Source organism: Delphinapterus leucas, chromosome 20 (assembly GCF_059928025.1).
Source record: "Delphinapterus leucas isolate spDelLeu-1000000601 "Yukka" chromosome 20, BTC_Dleu_Yukka2, whole genome shotgun sequence".
Lineage (NCBI taxonomy): Eukaryota > Metazoa > Chordata > Mammalia > Artiodactyla > Monodontidae > Delphinapterus > Delphinapterus leucas.
Window position 1 is genome coordinate 7,471,021 of NC_143148.1, and position 24,237 is coordinate 7,495,257.

The 24,237-nt window shown below is 50.4% G+C and overlaps 2 protein-coding genes and 1 non-coding gene across 5 annotated transcripts; all 3 read right to left on the minus strand.

Annotated features, from left to right (window-relative positions):
* Window positions 1-10: 10 nt before the first annotated feature.
* On the minus strand, window positions 11-9,327 carry FCGRT (Fc gamma receptor and transporter). Of its 3 annotated transcripts, none has more exons than XM_022585074.2 (7): window positions 9,250-9,327; window positions 8,728-8,814; window positions 8,136-8,429; window positions 7,738-8,013; window positions 1,740-2,009; window positions 812-928; window positions 11-493 (listed from the first exon to the last, which is right to left on the minus strand). In XM_022585074.2, the coding sequence occupies exons 2-7, from the start codon at window positions 8,798-8,800 to the stop codon at window positions 414-416; spliced, it is 1,110 nt and encodes a 369-aa protein (XP_022440782.1). In that variant the 5' UTR covers window positions 8,801-8,814; window positions 9,250-9,327; the 3' UTR covers window positions 11-413. The 3 variants fall into 3 exon arrangements, with proteins under 3 accessions (XP_022440782.1, XP_022440785.1, XP_022440783.1); XM_022585077.2 differs by having other exon boundaries at window positions 8,136-8,387; window positions 9,250-9,324; XM_022585075.2 differs by lacking the exon at window positions 9,250-9,327 and adding an exon at window positions 9,191-9,209.
* Window positions 9,328-20,009: 10,682 nt separating this feature from the next.
* Window positions 20,010-22,342, minus strand: RPS11 (ribosomal protein S11). Its single transcript, XM_022585082.3, has 5 exons — window positions 22,213-22,342; window positions 21,394-21,525; window positions 21,121-21,196; window positions 20,663-20,792; window positions 20,010-20,186 (listed from the first exon to the last, which is right to left on the minus strand). Exons 1-5 carry the CDS (start codon window positions 22,225-22,227, stop codon window positions 20,063-20,065), a joined length of 477 nt encoding a protein of 158 aa, XP_022440790.1. The 5' UTR covers window positions 22,228-22,342; the 3' UTR covers window positions 20,010-20,062.
* LOC115802613 (small nucleolar RNA SNORD35) lies at window positions 20,904-20,993 on the minus strand. Its single transcript, XR_004023114.1, has one exon. It is a non-coding gene; the product is annotated as a small nucleolar RNA SNORD35 (small nucleolar RNA).
* Window positions 22,343-24,237: the final 1,895 nt, after the last annotated feature.

The following is a 24,237-nucleotide window of genomic DNA, read 5'->3' on the forward strand; positions in this document are numbered from 1 at the left end:
GGCACAAACATCCAGTAAATATTTGTGAAATTTATTAAAAATATATGACTTGGTATATAAAATTGGTAGATTCCACTATAGCAACAAATTAGCCTCAGGAGAGATTTGAAGCCCAAGGCTTACACCATTTATTCCCCCCACAATTTCCTAAAAAGTTGAAACGATGAGAACACAATGATTCGGGCCCAAACCCATGTTATATGTGGAGGTGGAAGAGAGCCATATATATCAGGAGGGGAAACTGAGGCAGGCCACAGAAGGAGAAATCCAGAGGGCGGACATCGGGCTCCTTCCGGAGGCTCAGAAATACCAGGATTCCAGGAGGTCTCACAGCATGAAAAGGACCTGACTACATTAGCTGGTAGCAGCCAGGATGGGGGACGATCCGCAGTCGCTGCGAATGCATTTATATCCTAAGATTCAGCTTCCTTGGACAGGCCAGGAGTGGGTAGGAGGGCCCCTACATCGTCCCCACGGAAAGAGATCCAAGGGGCTGAGGAAAGAGGGAAGGGGGAGAGATCATTAGAATCTTTGAAATCCTCTGGGTCTCTGACTTCCCCTCCCCCACGTGTGTGTGTGTGTGTGTGTGTGTGTGTGTGTGTGTGTGTGTATGTGTTTCTCAGTCTCTGTCCTACCCTGTGGGTTTCTATACGCTGAGTCTCTGTTTCACCCCTCCAGTTTTCTGTCCCCACCACTCTCTGGGTCTCTGTCCCTCTCTGTCTAGACCTCTGTCCCCCCAGGAATGTGTCTCCCTCGTTTTGGGGGATCTCTGTCCCTCTCTCTGAGGCACTTCCCTCTTCCTGTCCCACACCTGGCAGCCCCTTCCTCATCCTCCTCCACAGAAGAGCTCCTCCTGCAGCCACTGTCATGAGCAGTAAGAAGCCGATGACGATTCCAACCACTGGCACCGAGGACTTGGCTGGTGATTCTGCAGCCAGAGAATGTTGTGATATATTTAATGGACCCTCCAGCACATCTGAGTCAGGACAGGGGACTGGGGGTTCTCAGTCCCTCCCAAGCTCAGAGATCCCAGCACCAAGTTTTGGGGGAGTGGAAAGGCCACTCACATGATGTTCTAGGTCTAGAAAGCCCCCAGGTTGTATGTAAGAACCAGCCATAGCAAGAGGGGTCTCAGTCACTCTGATCAAGAGACCTGTAGCAGCAGGGTGGGTGGTGTTCCAAATTGGAGAGGAGGGGTGGGCACAGAGCAGTAGAACATCAGACTCATAGAGGATTGGCAGCAGCAGACAACGAATGGTCAGACTCCATGAAGACTAGCAGCAGCAGGACGGAAGGTGGTCAGACTTAGGGAGGACTTTCCATAGTGGGTAATGGGTGGCCCGACTCAATGAGGCCAGCAGCAGCAGGACGGAAGGTGGTCAGACTTAGGGAGGACTTTCCAGAATGGTTAATGGGTGGCCCGACTCAATGAGGCCAGCAGCAGCAGGACGGAAGGTGGTCAGACTTAGGGAGGACTTTCTATAGTGGTTAATGGGTGGCCCGACTCAATGAGGCCAGCAGCAGCGGAGGAAAGGCACTCAGACTTGGGGAGGCAAGCAACACAGGACAAAATGCTGTCAGGTTTTGGAAGAACTGGCAGTGGTGGGGCAGAAAACAGTCAGACGCAAGAAGAACTAGCAGCAGCTGAGTGGAAGGTGGTCAGACTCAGGAAGGACTGCTGCAGTAGAGGGAGAAAAGGCAACCAGAAGCAGGGAGCATCACCCCCAGCGGGACCTCACCCAGCTCCACAGTGAGGGGCTGGGCCAGCCCTGCATGCTGCACCACGCAGCAGTAGTGGTGCTCGTCGCCACTCTTGACTGTCAGTGATGACCAGGCGTGGAAGGAGCCATCGCCGTTGGGGCCAATGTCACCCTCACCAGAGCCAGCTGCCATCCCATTCCGTAAGAATCGCAGCTGCAGCTCGGGTGGGTAGAAGGAGAAGGCGCTGCAGGTGAGCACAGAAAAGCCAGGGCTGCCCGGTCGGGCCTTCAGGCGCATGGAGGGTGGCTCTGCAGACAAAGAGGCAGACAGGCCTAAGTCCCAGGCCCATGAACCCCCAAGGCCAGGCCCAGGGTTGGAGAGGGACATAGAGAGGACTCCATTCCTTCCACTCTATCCAGGAGGCCCCACCACGTGACCTGTGACTTCCTGAGCCTAGAGAATATAATGGTAAAGGGGGAAGGGCCTTCCCAGGTGTACAGAGACCCAACCTGTCCACCATGAGGGTATCCATCTCTCACCCAGTCCTTCCTACAATGACACATACTGAGCATCTACCATGTGATGTGCCCGGCACTCTTCTAGGCACTGGGGATACAGCAGTGAACAAGAGAGACAAAAGTCCCTGTACTCATGGAGCTTGTGTTCTAATGAGGGGAGAGAGATGAATATTTGTGTACATGTAAATAAAATGGAAAGAGTTTATGAAAGTGTGATGAGGGAAAATAAGACAGACCCAACAGTCATTCAAAAGATAGTAAGAGAGGGACTTCCCTGGTGGCGCAGTGGTTAAGAATCCGCCTGCCAATGCATGGGACATGGGTTTGATCCCTGGTCCGGGAAGATCCTGCATACTACGGAGCAACTAAACCCATGTGCCACAACTACTGAGCCTGCATTCTAGAGCCCGCGAGCCACAACTACTGAGCCTGCCCGCTCTTGGGCCCATGTGCCTCAACTACTGAGCCCGCGTGTTGCAACTACTGAAGCCCACGCACCTAGAGCCCATGCTCTGCAACAAGAGGAGCCACCGCAATGAGAAACCCGCTCACCACAACGAAGAGTAGCCCTCGCTTGCTACAACAGGAGAAAGCCCGTGTGCAGCAACGAAAACCCAACACAGCCAAAAAAAAAAAAAAAAAAATAGTAAGAGGTTATGAAAAATTTCATGGGCTTCCCTGGTGGTGCAGTGGTTGAGAGTCTGTCTGCCGACGCAGGGGACACGGGTTCGTGCCCCGGTCCGGGAGGATCCCACATGCCACAGAGCGGCTGGGTCCGTGAGCCATGGCCGCTGAGCCTGCGCGTCCAGAGCCTGTGCTCTGCAGCGGGAGAGGCCACAACAGTGAGAGGCCCGCGTACCGCAAAAACAAAACAAAACAAAACAAAAAACCCCAAAAAAATTTCATGCCAGCGCATTTGAAATTTAAATGACCTGGACAAATTCCTGAGAAACACAACCTTCTCAAACTGACACAAAAAGAAGTTTTACAATTGAATAGTAATCCTGTAACTATTTAAAATTTTTAATCAATAATTTAAAACTTTTCTACAAATAAAATTCCAGGTCCAAGGCCTTCCCTGGTGGCGCAGTGGTTAAGACTCTGCGCTCCCAATGCAGGGGGCCCGGGTTTGATCCCTGGTCAGGGAAATCGATCCCATATGTATGCCACAACCAAGAGTTCTTCCCAACTAAGACCCAGCGCAACCAAATAAATAAATAAAATAAATATTTTAAAAATAAATAAATAAGTAGAACAACCTTCTTTAAAAAAAAAATCCAGGTCTGGATGACATAATTAATGAACTATACAAAACAACTAAGGAAGAAATATACCACTTTTTTTTTTTTTTTTTTTCGGTCGCGGGCCTCTCACTGTTGTGGCCTCTCCCGTTGCGGAGCACAGCCTCCGGACGCGCAGGCTCAGCGGCCATGGCTCACGGGCCTAGCCGCTCTGTGGCATGTGGGATTTTCCCGGACTGGGGCGCGAACCCGTGTCCCCTGCATCGGCAGGCGGACTCTCAACCGCTGCGTCACCAGGGAAGCCGGAAATATACTACTCTTACACAAATTTTTCCAGGGAACAGAAAAAGAAGAAACCATTCCCAGCACATTTTATGAAGCCAATGTACCTTAATAACAAAACCTCACAAGGACATAACAAGAAAGGGAATTTAAGGCCAATATCACTCATGTAAATACACTCAAAGTCTCTAAAAATATTAGAAAATAGAATCAAGCAACTTATATAAAGGATAACATATTATGATCAAGTGAAGTTTATTCCAGGAATTCAAGGTTGGTTTAACATTTGAAAGTCAGCTAATATAACTCACTACGTTAGAATAAAAGGGACAAAGCAAATGGTCACTTGATAAAATTCAGCACCATTCAAAATAAAAAAATAAAACAAAAAAACTCTTCGAAAATGGGCAGAAGACCTAAATAGACATTTCACCAAGGAAGACATACAGATGGCCAAGAGGCACATGAAAAGATGCTCAACATCACTAATGATTAGAGAAATGCAAATCAAAACTACAGTGAGGTATCACCTCATGCCCAGTCAGAATGGCCATTATTAAAAAATCTGGAAACAATAAATGCTGGAAAGGGTGTGGTGAAAAGGGAACCCTCCTGTACTGTTGGTGGGAATGTAAATTGATACAACCACTATAGAAAACAGTATGGAGGCTCCTTAAAACACTGAAAATAGAACTACCATATGACCCAGCAATCCCACTACTGGGCATATACCCTGAGAAAACCATAATTCAAAAAGAGTCATGTACCACAATGTTCACTGCAGCTCTATTTACAATAGCCAGGACATGGAAGCAACCTAAATGTCTATCGACAGATGAATGGATAAAGAAGATGCGGCACATGTATACAATGGAATATTACTCAGCCATAGAAAGAAACGAAATCGAGTTATTTGTAGTGAGGCGGATGGACCTAGAGTCTGTCATACAGAGTGAAGTAAGTCAGAAAGAGAAAAACAAATACCGTATGCTAACACATATATATGGAATCTAAAAAAAAAAAAAAAAAAAGGTAGTGATGAACCTAATTGCAGGGCAGGAATAAAGAGGTAGACATAGAGAATGAACTTGAGGACTTGGGGTGGGAGGGGCAAACTGGGGCAAAGTGAGAGTAACATGACATATATACACTAGCGAATGTAAAATAGTTGGCTGGTGGGAATCAGCAGAATAGCACAGGGAGATCCGCTCAGCTCAGTGCTTTGCGATGACCTAGAAGGGTGGGATAGGAAGGATGGAGGGAGGCTCAAGAGGGAGGGGATGTGGGGACATGTGTATGCATATGGCTGATCCGCTTTGTTGTGCAACAGGAACTAACACAGTATTGTGAAGCAATTATACTCCAATAAAGATCTATTAAAGAAAAAAATATTGAGGGCTTCCCTGATGGCGCAGTGGTTAAGAATCCGCCTGCCAATGCAGGTGACACGGGTTCGATCCCTGGCCCGGGAAGATGCCACATACCACGGAGCAACTGAGCCCTTGCGCCACAACTCCTGAGCCTGTGCTCTAGAGCCCGTGAGCCACAACTACTGAAGTCTATGTGCCTAGAGGCCATGCTCTGCAACAAGAGAAGCCACCGCAATGAGAAGCCCACGCACCACAACGAAGAGTAGCCTCCGCTCACCGCAACTAGAGAAAGCCCGCGCACAGCAACGAAGACCCAACACAGCCAAAAATAAAAACAAATAAATAAATAAATTTATATATTTTTTTAAATTGAAAGAAAAAAAAAAACTCTTAGCAAACTAGGAGTTGGAGGAAACTTCCTTAATTCATCAAAGGGCATCAACATAAAAATCTATAACATAATAATAGTAAAACGCTGAATGCTTTCCCTGTGAGTTTGAGACTACAAGATGTTCATTATCACCACTCTATTCAACATTGTACTGGGGATCCTAAGATAAGAAAAATAAATAAAAGTTACTAAAACTAGAAAAGAAAATAAATAAAACATGTCAAATATGACATGATCCGAAAGAATCTAGGAAAAATTAATAGCAGTAAGTGAATTCGGCAAAGTTTCTGAATACAAGGAAAATATATAAAACTCAATAGTATTTCTATAAATCAATAGTATTTCTATAAACTACAAACTATAAGAAAATGAAAATTTTAGAATTACCATTTACAGAAGCATCAAAAAATGTCTAATACTTAGGGAAAAAAATCTAACCAAAGGGGTGTAAGACCTCTACACTGAAAACTACAAAATATTACTGAGAGAAATTAATGGATATCTAAACAAGTACAGGGATATACTGTATTCATGGATTCAAAAACTTAATATGGTTAAGGTGTCAATTCTCCCCAAACTAATCTATAGATACAATTCAATCACTATTGAAATCCCAACAGAATTTTTGGCAGAAATTGACAAGCAGAAATGTATATAGAGATGCAAATGACATGGCATAATCAAGGCAATAAAACTGAAGAACTTAACTGCTAGATATCAAAACTTTCTATAAAGCTACATTAATCAAGAGAGTGAGGTATTGGCTGAATTTCAGTCCAATAATCAGTGGACTAGAAGAGAGAGACAAAAAAAAAAGAAAGGAAGGAAGAGAGGGACTTCCTTTGCCATCCAGCACAGGTTCGATACCTGGTTGGGGAAACAGGCCTTGCAGCATGGCCAAAATAAAAAATTAATTAATTGAGGGGACTTCCCTGGTGGTCCAGTGGTGAAGACTCCATGCTCCCAATGCAGGGGACCCGGGTTCGATCCCTGGTCAGGGAACTAGATCCTACATGCCGCAACTAAAGATCCCTCGTGCCGCAACTAAGACCCAGCACAGCCAAATAAATAAATAAATGTGGTTTTTTTTAAGTGAAAAAATTAATTGAGCCATGTACTTTAGGTAAGTAAGTCACACCTCAATAAAAAGCAAAACAAGACAAAACAAAAAAAAGAAAGATGCTATAATGAATGAATGGACAAAACAGTGGCATGAGAGATAATAATGGGGGTGGGATGGCACGCCCTAGCCAGGGTGGTCAGGGAGGGCCCTGCTGAAGAGCTGACATCCAAGGGCAAACCTCAAGCATGAGAAGGACCCAGTCATGGTTGGATTCCAAGGAAGAGAATCAAAAGCAGAGCGAACAGCAGATGCAAAGGCCCTGAGGAAGGAAAGAACCTGACATATTGGAGGAAAGGGAGAAGGCCACTGTCGTTGGGGGTATTGTGAAATTACAGTGGTGGAGGGCAGCCAGACTATGAGGAGCTTGCAGGCCTTGGAACAGAGTCTGGATTTTAGTCTAAGACTAGTGGGGATCTATGGGACAGTTTTAAGCACTGGTGGGATGGGAGTTCATTATGTTTTTAAAACATTCTTCTGGCTGCTAGGTGGAGGACTGTCTACATTGAGGGCCGAGATGGAAGTAGGAATTGCACTGTGGGGGAGGCTGAGGACAAGACAGCTGTAACTACAGCCCTTAAGTTCCCCAGCCATGTGTGTAATTATAGCTCAGAGTGACATACGCTGTGTGTAACAGAGGTCACACAGGATCTTGTGGGTGTCCAAAAGAGGCAAGTGAAAGCCTCATGGGCCAGAGTGGAACCTGACACCGGTGGCATCTGGCACCAGTGCAACTGGCAAAGGTGAAGAAATGGGAGGCCTGGTGTGAGCTGAAGGGGCTCCGGGTGATTCTGTCTGGCCGAATGGAGCAGATGGAGAAATGTGAGGCTGAGGAGAGGGACAGAGGCCATGCCACGTGGCGTCTCAATGCCCGGCCGAGGGGCCTGAGCTGTGTCCCAAGGGCTCTAGGAGCCACAGGAGGGCCGTGTGCAGGAGAGGGGCAGGGGCAGCTTGGGGTGGAGAAAGACCCTCTGGGGCATGATTGCAGGAAAGCGGGGTAGACTGGAAGCCTGGAGGCTGGGGAGGAGAGGCTGGGGAAGAAGATGAGGGCTTGGGCAGGGCTGTGGGGATGAAGGGGTCCGCGGGCGTCAGGACTCTCAGCGGGGTTGCTCACCCTTCCACTCCAGGTTGCCTCGGCCCCTCTCCAGATGCCCCAGCAGCCGGTGGGGGCAGGAGTAGAGCAGGAAGGTCTTCTCCTTGTTGACTGCCTCGGGCTGCTGCGCCCACTTGATACTGATGGTCTGGGACTCAGGCCAGTCCCCATCCCAGGTGCCCATCTTGGGGTCAAACATCATGAACTCCTCGCCATTCAGGGCAAACTTGGCCACAGGCACCGAGACATTGTCAGGGCCCAACTCACAGCCCAACAGGCCCTGCAGGGTGTAGGGACCTGGGATGCCCAAATACAGATGAGCAGGGCCCAGGAGCAGGGGCCTTGGTCCCCTCCTCCCTCACACCCAGGATCCAGGCCCCAGCACCGTCCATCCTCGGACTCAGGAGTTCCAGTCTCACCTCCTTCCCCTAAAACTTGGAGAGCTTCGAGGAAGAGCTTCTCCTTGTTCCTCAGGTCTGTGGTCTCTTTCTCCCAATACCAGGACACCTGGCTTTCCCAGACCCAAGCGCCGTAGGGCTCAGCCTCAGCCCGCAGGTTATTGTAGCTCAGGTACTGCTGTGGACCCAGCCAGCCCGACACCCAGAAGGCAGGAGTCCCCGAGGCGGGGGCGGACACGGCCGTGAAGTGGTACAGGAGGGAGCGATGGCTCTCTGCCGGAGACACAGGTGAAGAGAGCAGATGGGCCGGGGTACCTAGATGGGAGCAGGACAGACATCCCGAGAGAGAAAAGACCCCACCGCAGATAGAGGGGCCGGAACCTGAGAAGAGGGCCAGACCCAGAGAGAGGGACAGAGACCCAGTAAGAAGGGGACAGGTGTTTCCCAGACACACCGCCAGAGGGAGGAGATCGTGAGAAACGAAGTCAAATGAGGCAAAGAAGGAAGTGCCTGGCTCGAGTGGGACCTCAGATTTCGCTTCCTTTGCTCTTTTCCCGGCGGGCGCCACCTCCCTCGTCCGCGGCAGCCCCGGCGCCCCCCGGAGCCCCCTCACCTGCACTCAACGTCCCAGGCAGGAGGACGAGCAGCAGACCGAGCCCCCAGGGCTGAGGCCGGCGGACCCGCATCCTCAATGGGAGACCTGGGGCGGGAGGGGGCGCGTGACTCCTCCGGACCCCCACCCCGCCCCTCCCTCCCTCCCCCAGCTCCCGCTCGGCTCCCCTCGGCCACCCCGCGCGCCTACGACTGCGGGTGGAGGGGTTCGATCCTGGAGGATGACAACATCATCACAAGGGCCAGGAGGGCCACAAGGCCCTCCTCCTCGATGAACTTTCACCCCTTAATTGGATCCGAGCTGGTTAATTAGTTACAGAGCCTGGATAGGCTGAGAGTCCTCGCTCGGAGTTCGGCCCCGCCTCCTCCTCCTCCCTCAGACCCGCGGGTCCCGGCCCCCCCCTCCGCGCCCCTCCTCCCTCAAACCCCAAAGTCCAGATCCCCGGCTCCCTCCTCCCTGAGACCCTGGAGTCCGGGCGCCCGGCCCTCTCCGCCCTCGGTCTTGGGCCCCAGCTCTGCTCACGGCAGCCACGATCCCTTCCCTCCTGCGGCCCCAGCTGGCTCCCGTGACTAGAGACCCCAGTTCCTCTCTCACATCCTGTCCGGAGACGGCTCCTCGACTCCAGGAATATCCAACCCCGCCCCCCAGCTGCAGGGCACACCCCGGGCCCTGGGCCCGGCCCGTCTGAGTGTTGGTCTCTGCCTTTCTCTAGAAACTTGTTTTTTTTTTTTTTTTCTCTCTCTGTTGCTCCCTTATTTTCTTATCTTGAGGGTGTCAGCCACCCAGCAAATTCATGACGAAGTTGGGAATCAACATTATCGGAGTCCCAAACTGGGAGGTCTGTGTGCGTCCCCTTCTTAGGTCGCTGTCTGTCCCCACCACCCGCTACGCCCGTCACTAGCTCCTGCTGTGATAAAAGTCCTCCAGATACTTCCACACTTCCTCCTTCCAACCCCTCCCCCAAGGGGCCCCTTAAAGCGCGCCTGCAGTTCTTTAATATCTTCTGATATGACCTTAATAACGCACAGACCCAGTATACTATATCATGCTTCGGGGCACCCTCCAACCACCCACCGGCAGCCCACACTCCTGCTATAATGCTCCCATTCATTTGTTTAACTGTGGTAAAGTGCACAAAACAAAGGAGTTACTATTGGTTACATTTAGTGCATTCACAATGTTGAGCCACCATCACCACTATCTAGTTCCAGAACTTTTTCATCACCCCAAAGGGGACCCTAGAGACGTTAAGGGGCCCCTGCTCCCCCCAGCCCCTGGCAACCACAAATTTACTTTCTCTATGGATTTTGCCTATTCTGGACGTTTCAGATGAATGGGATCCTACAATATTGTGGCATTTTGTGTCTGGCTTTTCATTTAGCATACTATTTTTGTTTGTTTTTGGTCGCGCTGCACGGCTTGTGGAAGATCTCAGTGAAAGCACGGAGCCCTAACCACTGGACAGCCAGGGAATGCCCCAGAATATTGTTTTCAAGATTTATCCACATGGTAGCCTGTATCAGGACTTCGTTCCTTCTTATGGGGGGATAGTATTTTTTTTTGAATTTTACTTTATTTTTTATACAGCAGGTTCTTATTAGTTACCTATTTTGTATATATTAGTGCATATATGTCAATCCCAATCTCCCAATGCATCAGGTGGATAGTATCCTATTGTAGGGACTGACCACATTTCATTTACTCATTCATCAACTGATGGACATTTAGGTTGTTTCCACTTTTTGGCTATTGTGAATAATGCTGCTGTGAACATTTGTGTACAAGTTTTTTGTTTTGTTTTGTTTTTGCATAGCTGTATTCAATTCTTTTGGGTATATACCCAGGAGTGGACTTGCTAGGTGGTCATATGATGTATTAGTCAGGGTTTTCTGGAGGAACAGAATCAACAGTATATATATATATATATATATATATATACACATATATAAAGAGACTTGGTATAAGGAATTGGCGCACGTGATTGTGGAGACTTGGTGAGTTCAAAATCTGATAGGGATGGCCGGCAGGCTGGGGACTCGAAAGAGTTACATTTCAAGTCTAAAGGCAGGCAGTCTGGAAAACCAAGAAGAGTTCATCTTGCAGATGAAATCCAAAGGCAGTCTGCTCTCAGAGCTCCCCTTTGCTTGTTGGGGGGAGGTGAGTTTTCCACCTTCAACTGATTGGATGAGGCCCACCCACATTTTGAAGAGTGGTCGGCTTTACTCAGAGTCCGCTGATTTCTGTGTAAATCTCAGCCCAAACACCCTCACAGAAACATCCAGAGTAATGTTGGACCAAACAACCGGGCACTGTGGCCCAGCCAAGTTGACACATGTGTTAAACGATGACAGATGGTAAATCTATGTTCAATTAAGTGAGGGACCTCTGTTCATTTCATGACTCTCCCTGGGTCCTGCTAGAATATCCACTAAGATCCACCCTGATGCTGAAGGATCCCGCTTTCATGTCCCATGAGTCCTAAAATACCTTGGGGAACTTGCCATGCCCAACCGTCACCTCTACGTCGCTTGGGATCCAGCTGTCTCCGGAGCACCATTCCAGCCCCTGGGCTCTCATTTTAAAGGCCCTCAGGACCCTACTCTGATGTTCCTTGGACCACTTCGCCACCAGAGAAGTCTCTGGTTATCCATTTTAAATAAAGCAGTGTGTACATTTCAATCCCACGCTCCCTAACTGTCCCTTCCCCCCACCCTTCCCCACTGGTAACCTAAGTCTGTGAGTCTGTTTCTGTTTTGTAAATAAGTTCACTTGTATCATTTATTTTTAGATTCTGCCTGTAAGAGATATCATACCATATTTCTCTTTCTCTGTCTGACTTACTTCACTCAGTATGACAATCTCTAGGTCCACCATGTTGCATGTGGCATTATTTCATTCTTTTTAACGGCTGTGTAACATTCCATTGTATATATGTACCGCATCTTCTTTAACCATTCCTCTGTTAATGGACATAACTAATTTTAACGCTGGTGTCCCTGGAGTTCTCCTGGACCATCACCAGAGGCCACTACCATGCCCCTGGGTCTCTGAAAATATCAGGCTCCCACCCCCAAGCTCCTTGGGTCCCAGATAGTATCCTGAGACCCAGTGATAGAGTCTTCAGGAGGCTACACCAACATCCCATGGAGTTGGCCACGCCATCCCTGAATCCTGCTAAATCAGTCCTGAGCCCTCGCAGAACAATTGCTGTGACCCACTCAGGAACGGCCAAAAAGTGCCCTCAGCCCCAGGCTCGCTCCCTGCTGCCGAACCTGAGCGAATCCTTCAGGTTCTGTCAGAAAGCTGAGCGGGGCTCCCCAGGCCCACTCCTGGGTTCTCTCTATTACTGTCTCTCACCAGGCCCTGCCCTATCCAGAACCTCCCCATGAAAGACAGACAGATAGACACAGAGAGATGGATAGATAGGTAGGTAGGTAAGGAGGTAGATAGATGATAGATAGAAAAATAGGCAGATAGGTTGGTAGGCAGGCAGTCAGGCAGACAGACAGACCGACAGACAGATGGATGATAGAAAAATAGAGACAGACGGACAAAACAGACGGACAAATAGGTAGGTAGGCAGGTAGACAGATAGACAGACAGAAAAATAGAAACAGGGACTTCCCTGGTGGTGCAGTGGTTAAGAATCTGCCCGACAATGCAGGGGACACGGGTTCCATCCCTGGTCCGGGAAGATTCCACATGCTGTGGAGCAAATAAGCCCGTGGGCCACAACTACTGAGCCCACGTGCCACAACTACTGAAGCCCGCATACATAGGGCCCGTGCTCCGCAACAAGAGAAGCCACTGCAATGAGAAGCCTGTGCACCTCAATGAAGAGTAGCCCCCGTCTCCGCAACTAGAGAAAGTCCACGCACAGCAACAAAGACCCAATGCCGCCAAAAAAAAAAAAAAAAAAAAAAAAAAAGAAAAGAAAAACAGAAACAATTAGACAGACTCTCTAGGACATTCTATAACATCCCTACCAGGCAAGAAACTTTCCGCATTTCCCAGGAACTTGCTGTTGTGGTCCCTCATCCAGCTAGATTGCTGCTCCCTCATCCTGAGACCCCACTAAAAAAGACCCTCAGGGAATTCCCTGGCGGTCCAGTGGTTAGGACTCTGCGCTTTCACTGCTGTGGCCCGGGGTGGATCCCTGGCTGGGGAATCCCACAAGCTGCCTGGTGCAACCTAAGAATAAAAAAAAGGACTTCCCTGGTGGTGCAGTGGTTAAGAATCCGCCTGCCAATGCAGGCGACATGGGTTCGAGCCCTGGTGCAGGAAGATCCTACATGCCGCGGAGCAACTAAGCCCGTGTGCCACAGCTACTGAGCCTGCGCTATACAGCCCGCAAGCCACAACTACTGAGCCCGTGCTCTGCAACAAGAGAAGCCACCGCAGTGAGAGTAGCCCCCGCTCACCACAACTAGAGAAAGCCTGTGCGCAGCAACGAAGACCCAACGCAGCCAAAAGTAAATAAATAAATAAATAAAATTTAAAATAAATAAATAAAACAGAAATTTAAAAAGTTTTTTTTTAAAAAAAGGGCCCTCAGGTCCTGCTACACGCTCTGTGTATCCCCTTTTGATACCCTGAGTCCTACTCTAATGGCTCACACAGCCTGTAGGATTCTCCTCTATTGCCTAGGACCCTAATATAATGCCACCAGAGCCCTGAAGACAAGCCCTTGGGTTCCTGCCACTATGCTCCCAGGACCCAAGTACAATGCCCCTGGGGGCCTTGCCAGTGGTCCCAGGTCCATCTATGATGCTCACATCCCTCTGCAGCTCCTGCTTTACCCATCCCTGGGTAGTTCCTCTAGGTGTCCTCAGTCCTACTACAATGTCCCATTGGTGTCACTTCAACACCTCTCAGGACCCCTGATCTACCTGTCCTGCCAAAAAGTCCTTTGGTTCCTGTTAACATGTCCCCAGGATCCTGCAATACTCCCACTGCATGCTCAGAAGGTCCCCTGGATCCTGCTAAAATATGTCTAGTCTTCCCTCATGTGGCCTTGAGGGTCACCAAAATGAACTTGGGGTGTCCTCTCTAAGTCCTAGGGCCCTGCCAGGACCCTATTAGAATGCCTCTAGCCTTACCATGAAGTGTGTTTTTTGGGACCACGCTGCGCAGCATGCCAGATCTTAGTTCCCCGACCAGGGATTGAACCCATGCCCCCTGCAGTGGAAGCTTGGAGTCCTAACCACTGGACCGCCAGGGAAGTCCCACCAGGAAGTCTTTAGGGTCCTGCTAAAACATACCGAGGGCCTGCTATTCTGTGTTCTATGGCGCTCTGGGAAAATTCCCACAGGCTTTTATCCATGCGTCCTGGGATCCTGCATCAGTGGTCGTCCACAGTGGGTCTAGAATGTTGTATTAGTGTCCTATGGCTGCTGTAACCAATCACCACAGACTTAGTGGCTTAAAATAACACAAACATGTTCTTACAGTTCTGGAGGTCAGACATCTAAAATGGGTCCGCAAGACTATTCCTTCTGGAGGCTCCAGGGAAGAATCCATTTCTTTGCCTTTTCCAGCTGCTAGAGGTCGCCTGCATTCCTTGGCTTGTGGCCCCTTCCTCCATCTTCAAAGCCAGCACCTTCTCTCCTCTCTGACTTCTGTGGTCCTCCTTACAACTCTCTGACTCTGATCCTCTGCCTCCCTCTTATAAGGACCCTTGTGATGACATTGGTCCCACCTGGATAATCCAAGATCATCTCTGCATCCTGAATTTAATCACATCTGCAAAGTCCCTTTTATCATACAAGGTCACATAATCACAGGTTTTGGAGGACTAGGGCACAGACATCTTTGAGGGATCCTTATCCAGCCTACCACGGTCAAGGTCATGGAAGGTGCCCTCCCGTGCCCCTGCTGTAAAGTCCCCATTCTGACCTCCTCTCCCTCCTGTTAGAATGGTCTCAGGGTTTAGCCATGAGGCCTCTCAGAGGTCGGCCTGAACATTCCCCATAAGGTCCCTCCTTCCTGCTACAGAAGAAAAAGCCCTCAAGGTCCCTTAATACCCACTGGGAATCCCTGCCAAGTATCCTGGGGTCCTGCTATGTCTTCAGGGACCATTTACAGCATCTGTTGGCTGTCTCCTGTCTTATCCCCAGGGTCCTATGCTCTAATGATCCCTGCCTACACCTCCCCCCTTTTTTTCTTTTGGGGGGTGTGGCACGCACCGTGCAGCTTGAAGGGATTGAACCTGGGCCGCCACGACAGTGAAAGCACCGGGTCCTAACCACTGGACCACCAGGGAAGTCCCTCCGCCTATGCCCTTTTGATCCCCTGGGGGCCTACTATCATGTCCTCAGGGGCCCATCATAAAGCAATAGAAAGCCCCAGCAGGACAATTACTAATGTGCAGGGCCCAGTGATAAATGAAAACGTGGGGCCCTTTGTTCCGACTTCAAAACTAACCAAGCGCCGGTCCCTTTGGAACAACTGCTTGAACAGCGTGGAGCGCTCACCCATGAAGCCGCCTTGGTCCCTGGGGACTGCCCCTGGCAGCTCCAAGCTTTCTCCCCGAATCACCACCTTAACATCCGCCCCTCCTCTCTGCACCTGCACTGTAGTGCCCCCTACTGACCCCAGGAAGCAATCACACCTGAGTTCAAGACCAAATCCTGCCTCTTCCAGGTGGGCTTCTCTGAGCCTCAGTTTCTTTATCTGTGAAATGGGATAATAATTGAACCTACTTTGGTAGAGAGGCTTTAATGGCTCACAGGTTTGGCACAAGGCACATAGTAGAGCATAGTAATAACCTGTTCCCCATACTGCCCCCCCACCTCAGGATGCTGTTAAGATCCCCAGCGGTGCACTTGATGGTAGGCTCGCAGACACCAGGCCCTGGATCTGTCTTGCTCACTCTTGCATCCCCAGGGGCCAGCACAGGAAACATTAGCAGAATGAATGAAGCCAATAATGAATGACCCTGGGCTGGTTTAATATGTCCCTATAACTTTTCTAGAACGGCCTTGGTATCCTGTTAGAATGAATGTTCTAGCAGAATCTATATTCACCCCTGAAACAATCCGTGGGTCTGGGAGCTGGGACTTCCTATAATGTGAGACCCCAGGGTTTTCCCTTGATGCGCTCAGGGCAGGGTTAAAATATAGCAGCAGGGCTGCTCAAACATATGAACCTGCTCTGATCCCCTTTCCCTAGACTCCACGCACAGACCTCAGGGCCAGTTAAATGAATCCTGGTGCCCGCTCCACACATAATACTCACGCGCCAGCTCTCATACAACCTGGGTATCGCAACCACCAACAGAACCTGCTACAAGACCCTGAGGTCCCACTATAATCCAGTATTACTACGTCCTGCTGTAATACCGCAGGGGGCTGCAATGACGCTCGCCAGTATGACTACAGTAGAACAATCCTGCGGTCTGCTGTGACAGATGTGAGGCCATGATACATTATGATATAACCAGTATCTGCCCTGTTTTCATGTAACAGGCCGGACACCCGCTGTCATCATAAGCCAGGACCCTGCTATGAAATTGCGCTTGGAGCTAACTTCCCTGCAAAATGGCCACTGGGGCTTCCTATACGAGGCATGCGATAGAATATTCCAGAAGCATGCTAAAACAGTCTAAAGATCCCATGACAAACCACTAGGATTTGCTATAGTAGACCCAGGGTTCCACAACCATTGAATACCTCTGGGGCTACCTGCCAAAGACTCTTGTCCTTGGTCCTGTCCAAGGGGACTCAGGGCCTGTTACACCAAGACATCACTGGGCTTTGTTCTAACAATAGGCTCAGGAATGAGACATAATCACTTCCCTAAGAAGTATCACTTACTGGAACTAGTTCTACCGCAAACAACACAGGTGAGCATATTTCATCCTCCCAATGGGGCAGGGAGGCAAGATTTTACAGATTAGGAAACTGAAGCTCTGTGGTTCTTGGGGGAGTCAAGCGCAAGGTCCCAAGGTCATGCAGCTAATGACAGCAGCGCTAGAATCTGGAACAGAGCCCACAGGCTTAATGCTTACGTTTGGAGGTTTCTCAGCATGTTCACTGCTTCCGGTTACTCCATGCCTTGAGACCTAGTGTAAACAGATAGGTTAGGGGGTCCCTGGAAAAAAAGAACCAGGAGTGGTTTTCTTGACATAAGAGAAGCCATTCTGGCTTAAGCCGTTTTGTGATCTAAGCCTGGCTGCAATGCTTGCCCTTGAACAGGTCTCAGTAATCCTTGATCTTAAGGAAAGTTAGGGAACAAAGAGAAAAGGAAAAGCAGTCAAAGAAACAATAGTTCAACAATAAAACAGAGTCCTAATTCCTCCTCAAGGGATGTACAGAACAGTCTGATACAGGTTTTGAGCTCTTCACGAACTAAGGCCCCCAGCCAGGTGAAGGACAGAAAAATGTTGACCCTCCTGACTTCAATCAACTAAAGCTTGGACTCTGGCGACCTTTGCCCCAATTCTGTGCTGAATTCTCTGCTCCAGCCCCCTCATGAATATGCATGTCGTCTTAGCTTAAAACTTCCCCAGTTTTGCTGTTGGAGAGGCACTGCTTTGGGAAAGATCCCCGGTGTTCTCCTTGCTTGCTGCAGGTAATAAATCCTTCGTTCTCCTGATGTTTCGCTCTGTGTGTCTTTTGGCTCGACACCCACCAAGAGGTGAACCCAGTTTTCGGGTAACACTAGGAGTCAAGCCTGGCCTGTGAGGATGTGAGGATTTAACTTTAAATGGACTCACTCCGGGAGTTCCCTGGCGGTCCAGTGGCTAGGACTCCGCGCTCTCACTGTCAAGGGCCTGGGTTCGATCCCTGGTCAGGGAATGGTGCAGCCAAAAATAAACAAACAAATAAATAAGTAAATTCACTCAACTAAACATGTTTGGAGCACCTACAATTTGTTTCAGGCGCTGGGGCTGCAGAGATTCCGTGTCTTCTTGGAGTTTGTATTCCAGGGGTCAACAGGTAAACAAATAAGCGTGCAATATCATACAGGATTTGTACAGCAAATATGCCATAAACGGGTTTTCCTGTCTATGTAAGACATCCAAGCAGGGAAGGGAGATTGGGAGGGTTGGAGGTTCTCCAAGTGGAAAGAGGTCGGTGAGAATTAGAGATTAAGGGATGAGGGAGGGAGCCAGGTGGAAGCCTGGGGTTAGAGGTTCCTCGGGGCAGAGGGCACAGCCAGTGCAAAGGCAGGAGGGCGCAAGTCAGGGGTGCAGGCAGAGTGAGGATGGGGGCAGGCAGGTAGGCAGAGGGGAAGCTCTGAGGCTGTGACCTGGGCCTAGGAGTCGAATCTCTAGCTGTCACAGTTCTCTAAGAAAGGCAGGTAAAGTCCTCTCCCACTCATCAGGCCAGAGAACTGGTACAGCCCGGGGAGCCTTCTCCTTGGAGTTTGTGAGCTGACCCACCAGGAAGCCTGTCGGGTGTCCCCACCAGGCACACGGGTCACCTGACACTAGGTAGCCTGATGATGGGGTGCCGAGGAGACGCCCAGGAACCCGCCGCGCGGGGAGGAAGCAGGGGAGCTGGGCTGTTGTTTTTGTAAACACGGCGGCCCCACCCCAAACGGAAACACCTGTGGGTGTGGGCTCCTGGAGTGGCCTCAGATCCCCCGCTGGGTCTCTGTTCCCTCTCCGCAGCTCTGTCCCCCCCGCCCCTGGGTCCCAGTCCCCCTCCTCAGGGTCTCTATCCCTCCAGCACTGGGTGGGGCAGGCGTGCAGGCTGAACCTCAGGGCGGTGCCCCCCTCTGACCCGTCCCTGCCCCTTCCTGCCCTCTTTGACGCGGCCCCGCTTCCTCTGGCAGGAACCCCCGCCCTCGCCGGGCCTGGGTAAAAAGGAGCCCCCGGGCCGGTCCAGAGGCCAAGTCCTGGGAGGCAGCAGCGGCGGCAGCTCCTCTCTCCTCACGGCCCTGTCTCCCAACCCTTGTACCAGTGTGTGCCTCAGTCCCTGGTACAGGCATGGGGGTCAGGGACCTGGGGACCCCAGCAGCACCAGGCCCCCAGGGGTGAAGGCAGCGGGGCAACTCCGGCACCTCCCTTCTGCCTGTGCCTCCATCTCTGCCCGGCTGTGGCTCTGGTGAGGGTCTCTGCTTCAGATCCCCAAGTCCCTGGGTCCCTCTCTGTGGTGTTTCTCATTCTGTCCGCACCTGCCACCCACCCCACGCGTGCCTCTTTGTCATGTTCTCCAGGCCCATCTCTGCCTCTGGAATCTGAGTCTGTCCCTGGGCTGTGGTTTCTGTCCCTGTTTGGTGTTCAGCTGAGGGCTCTGTCCCAAATCTCTCTCCTGATCTCTGTATCTGACACTCAAGTTCCCTCCTCCTTTCCCCATTTTTCTCTGCTTCTAACAGAAAGCCTTCCTGCCATTACCAACTGTTAAGCTCTCTCCATCTCCCAGGTTTTTTCCCTGACAGTCAAGGTCACCATGTCCTGCCCTGTCAGAAATCTCTTCCCCTTCATTTGCCTGGCTCTGTCCCCTTTCTCCCCATCTCCAATTTCTCTCCTCACCCAAGGCCACCCCACTTGGTCTGTCCCAGATCAGTCCCACCTCCACGGACTTCCTATCCATTTCTGAGCAGCCTGCAGCCCCGCACTGCTGGCTGGCCTTACTAAGCAACTTATCTTAAAGGCTAATTTCCTTACTTGCATTCTTAGGCAAAGAAAGTGTCCATAGTCTGACACGTGGAGCTCAGCTACTCCTTGGGGGACCCCAGGCAGAGAACTTGCCCCCTCAGATAAGTTTGCTTATCTGCAAATGGGCATGGTGTCCACTTAGGAGGGGACGGTGGAGCATGTGGGAGGGAGGGCGGGTGCCTTGCTTCCCTGCCCCACTCCTTCCCTGTCAGGGTACAGTCCCAGGTTGAAGTCAAGACCCTCATAGTTCCGAACCGCGCAGCTGTGTACTCTTCAAGCGCACCCAACACATGCTGACCCCCAGCAAAGCCCAGAGGGCCACTACTACTTCCTTACGGTCCCCTCGGAGGCCAGAAAGGGCCCAGAGTCTAGAGAGCCCAGGAACCTCCACCCTCACTCACTTCCTCCCCAGAGACTTGCAGGGGGAGCTCAACACCAAGTAGAAGGCATTAGGTACTCCGACACCAAAAGCCGACGAGGACCAAAAGGCCAGAGAGGGGCAGCATCTTGCTACAGGTTGTCTTCACCCAGAGACGAGAGGGCAGGAAGCAGGATTTGGTCCCCATCCTTACGCCCCGAGAGGATGAAAAACAGCCCCATCTTTCACATCAACCCCACTTAATTCCCAGGGACACCCCCTCCCTCTGATAAGGGCATGGATACGGAACCTGGCCCGTGACTGGGAAAATAACTTTTATTTTGTTTGGGGCAGTGGGCAGGGGTCCGGTCTCAGAACTTCTGGAACTGCTTCTTGGTGCCAGCAGCCTTGGTGACCTTGAGCACGTTGAAGCGCACCGTCTTGCTCAGGGGCCGGCACTCGCCCACTGTGACAATGTCACCAATCTGGACGTCCCTGTGGGGGTGAGCAGCGCCATGTCAGAGGAACTCTGCCCCAAGCAGGCCCTAAAGGTGCCTTTCTGACTGCCTCCAGGCGGAGACCTGTCAGCTTTGGCTCCTCCAAACCCCAACCAAGCTGCTATTTCCAGTTCCATCTGCACTGCACGGCGCCCTGTGGTTATTTATTGAGCAATAACTATGAAAGGCGCCAAGCTCAATGCCATGCAGAGAATGCTCCTACCCTTCCAGGACAGACGACCTCCAACCAGCACCTCGATCTTGCAGAGAACGGGAGGCTCCCAAAGATGGTGATACAGGGTCCCCTCACTAACCGCCCCCGCCCCCAACAGCTGACTACCTTCACACGGCAGCCAGGGCGTCCTGTTAACGGCCAAGGCACATCCCAAGTCACCCAGATTCTTGTGCAGCCCACTCCCTCCTCTCTGCCTGGGAGGGCAGCTCAGCGGGGCTACCTGGGGCCACCGTGCTCACCTGAAGCAGGGGGAAAGGTGCACAGACATGTTCTTGTGGCGCTTCTCGAAGCGGTTGTACTTTCGGATGTAGTGCAGGTAGTCTCGGCGGATGACAATGGTCCTCTGCATCTTCATTTTGGTCACCACACCTGGGGGGAAGGGGCAGATCCCGGGTCAGGCCCCATAGGGAAGGGAGCCATGGGCAGCCCAGGGCATGCTGGGAATCGGGGGCCGCTAAGCAGGGTTCCCAAGAAGGCCTGCTCCTGGCATCAGCTGTGCCAACTGCTTTCTCAGCAGTGCCCGGGGTGGGCATCTGAAGACCATCGTGAAAATAACAGACATCACCTGCCAGTGCCCGCCATAACCAGGAGTCTGCCAACACCTTCCTCACCCAGGACCCCGGGGTCTCAGTGTCCCCAGCCCCTCCTCCCTCAGACCCGGGAATCTGAACCCAAGCCCCCAGAGGTCCTCACTTACCAGAAAGGATTCGCCCTCGGATGGAGACATTACCAGTAAAAGGGCATTTCTTGTCAATGTAGGTGCCCTCGATGGCCTGAAGGGATAAGGAGGATTAGCGAGCCCTGAATGGTAGTTCCTGAAAAGAAGAGCGGTGTGGCCTCCCTGTAGACACAAAAACTACGTTTCCCAGCAGCCCCAGCAACAGCCACTCAGATGCGGATAGGGCAACTCAGTTTGGGCACACGTGCAGGGAAACAGGGATCTCCTTCTTTCTTCTGAGGGTCCCCGTACCTCCTTCGGTGTCTTGAAGCCCAAACCAATGTTCTTGTAGTATCGCGGGAGCTTCTCCTTGCCAGTTTCTCCAAGCAGGACCCTCTTCTTATTTTGAAAGATAGTCGGCTGCTTTTGGTACGCACGCTCAGTCTACAGGGATGAGGTGGAAGCTGGTAAGCTTGCAGCAGGCAGCAACCTGGTCTGGAAAGCTTCACAAACCCCCCAGATCTCATCCTCTGCAGTATTTAACTCCCCAAACGCTGCACTCACCCAAATTTACCCCCAACCCAGACTCAACTCTAAACCCGGGGTTACGTCGGTATTTACGGTCTAAAGCACCTTCCACCGCCTGCAGAATTCACCCCTTAAAACCCAAAGATACAGAACCATCCCTCTAACACCCTGGACACCCTTCAGCAAGAATTATTCTCCAAGACACAAAGATACCCACCCAGGAGTCACTCCTTATTAATTACATGTGGCTCCAAAATTAAATACCAAAACGATGGGCTCCCTGGAGCAGCCCTTAGGACTCAGTTATCACAGGATTAACCCTACAGCCTAAGGCCTCCAGAAAAACACTCTGTAAACCTTGGGTTTTAAAAAAGATAACTCCTAAAAAGCTTGAGCCTTAATTACACCCTAAATGCGGAGCTCCTAAGATTTAGGAGGCGCCAATCGAGATTAACGCCAAGACACGCGCCCTCTGCCCGAATTTCCCTGGGAAATCGAGGACGCCCAGAATTAACCCCCAAACTGGGGCGCGGACTCCCGCTCTCCAGGACACGCCCTTGAAGCCCGGGCCCCGCTAGGTCTGCGTCAGCCCCGAGCCCGAACCTGAATGTCCGCCATGTTCCCGGCCGCCAGAAAAAAGGAAAGCCGCAGCGGCGTCCCGGTTTTCTTATCGATTGCACAGAAGCTAGAGAGGAAGTGACGAAAAAGGGGCAGGGTAACCCGATTTGAGGCGGAGCCTTGGCGAGACTCTGATTGACGGACTGCCCTACCCAAGCACGCGATTCGGAGACCGCACGGACGCTGCCATGACGTTCATGGCAGAGGGGCGGGAAGCGACAGACACTGTCTCGCGAGACTCTTGGCCATCTTTGCGCGCCATCGCGCTAGGTCACGTTGGGAAAGAGTGGCCAGCCTTGTTATCGCGAGAGTTGGCGGGAGGCGGCCTTGTTTCTGCGGGGAGTGGGACCACGTGGGGTTTGGGGACAGTGTGGCTGTGTCCGCTCAGGGTTTAAACGGGCTGTGGCGGCGGCCATCTTTTTGCAGGACCGGAGACCGGAAAGTCTTAGGCGCATGCATGCTCTGGGGCGCCGCCATCTTTGTGAGGAGCGGGCACTACCCACGAGTTTTGTGCAGTTTAATGAACGTTGTTTTCCTCTATGGGCCATTTCATCCCAGACAATGGTTTCGTGAAAAAATTAAATTAAATTAAAAAAATAAAAAGGCCTTCTGCTGATTGTAACAGCGCTGTCCAATAGTAGTTTCCGCTGTGATGAAATGTTCTGTATCTGCGCTGTCCAACACAGTAGCCACTGGCACTGGAAGTGGGGTGCGTGCGACTGAGGACCTGAATTTTTAACTTTTTTTTTTTTTTTTAGGTAAGAAGTGAAGTTATTTAGAGAGAAACATATTCCACAGACAGAGTGTGGGCCATCCCAGAAGGTGAGAAAGGCCTTAACTTTAATTTTATTCGATTTAAATATAAATAGCTACATGGGGCTAGTATCTGCTGCGTTGGTCAGTGCACGTCTATAACTGAATACTAATTTATTGTTTTTAAAATTCTTGTAAAGCAAAATCTAACAGAGCAATTGCCATGTGCCTGGCATTGTGCTAACAATCTAAGGATGGTTCGGTTACTATTCCCATTTTGCAGATGGGGAAACTGAGGCATTAGTTGCTCCAGGTTTCGCAGAAAATGAGAGGCAGAGGTGGGAATTGAACCTGGGCAGTCTGGCTCCAGCGTTCTTAGTCACTAACCTTTAAAGAAGGAAGCTTTGAGTCCTTTTTACAGTCACTTCACACTTAATGAGCACCTATTTGGTACCCGGCCCCCTTCTGGGCAGTGGTGGCAAGAACCCGGTGTCTCAAACCAACCCTGACAGCTGTCCACACTCTAACTGATTTGCACCTTGTTGGGAGATTTCAAACTCCAGACCTTGGCACGGATAGGTGTCTTATGCCTCTTTCCTTAGTTAAGTCTTGGTCTAAAATTTCCCAGCGCTCTTAACTCCACAGAGTGTGGTTCTCTCTAAATAAATCCACTTCTTACCTATCACAATAAATAAATAAATAATAAAACCCTTGGGGAATGTACAGGATATTCAGTGATTTCGTGTTAGGACAAGTGTGCAACCATCTGAAAAAAAAATAAAGTTGGATCTCTACCACCTACTGTATGCCAAAGTAAATTTCTGATGTGTAAGGATAAAATTTAGGTGGGTTTGGGGAATGAAACCATAAATGTACTAGAAGAAGACATGAGTTTTGTTTTTTTCACTTATGAGTCTAGTAAAGACTTTTTTTTTTTTTTTTGGCCACACCATGCAGCTCGTGTCATCTTAGTTCCCATGGCAGTGGAAGCACAGAGTCCTAACCACTGGATAACCAGGGAATTCCCTAGTAAAGACTTTTTTAACCATTGCATTTAGAACATAAAATGTGTGCTCCCAACAAACTTCTACACAGGTCACAAAATATTATTCTTTTGATTTTTCTCCAATTAAAAAAAAAATTGAAGTATAGTTGATTTACAATGTTGTTAGCTTCAGGTGTACAGCAAAGTGATTCAGTTATACATATAAATGTATATATATTCTTCTTCAGATTCTTTTCCATTACGTTATTACA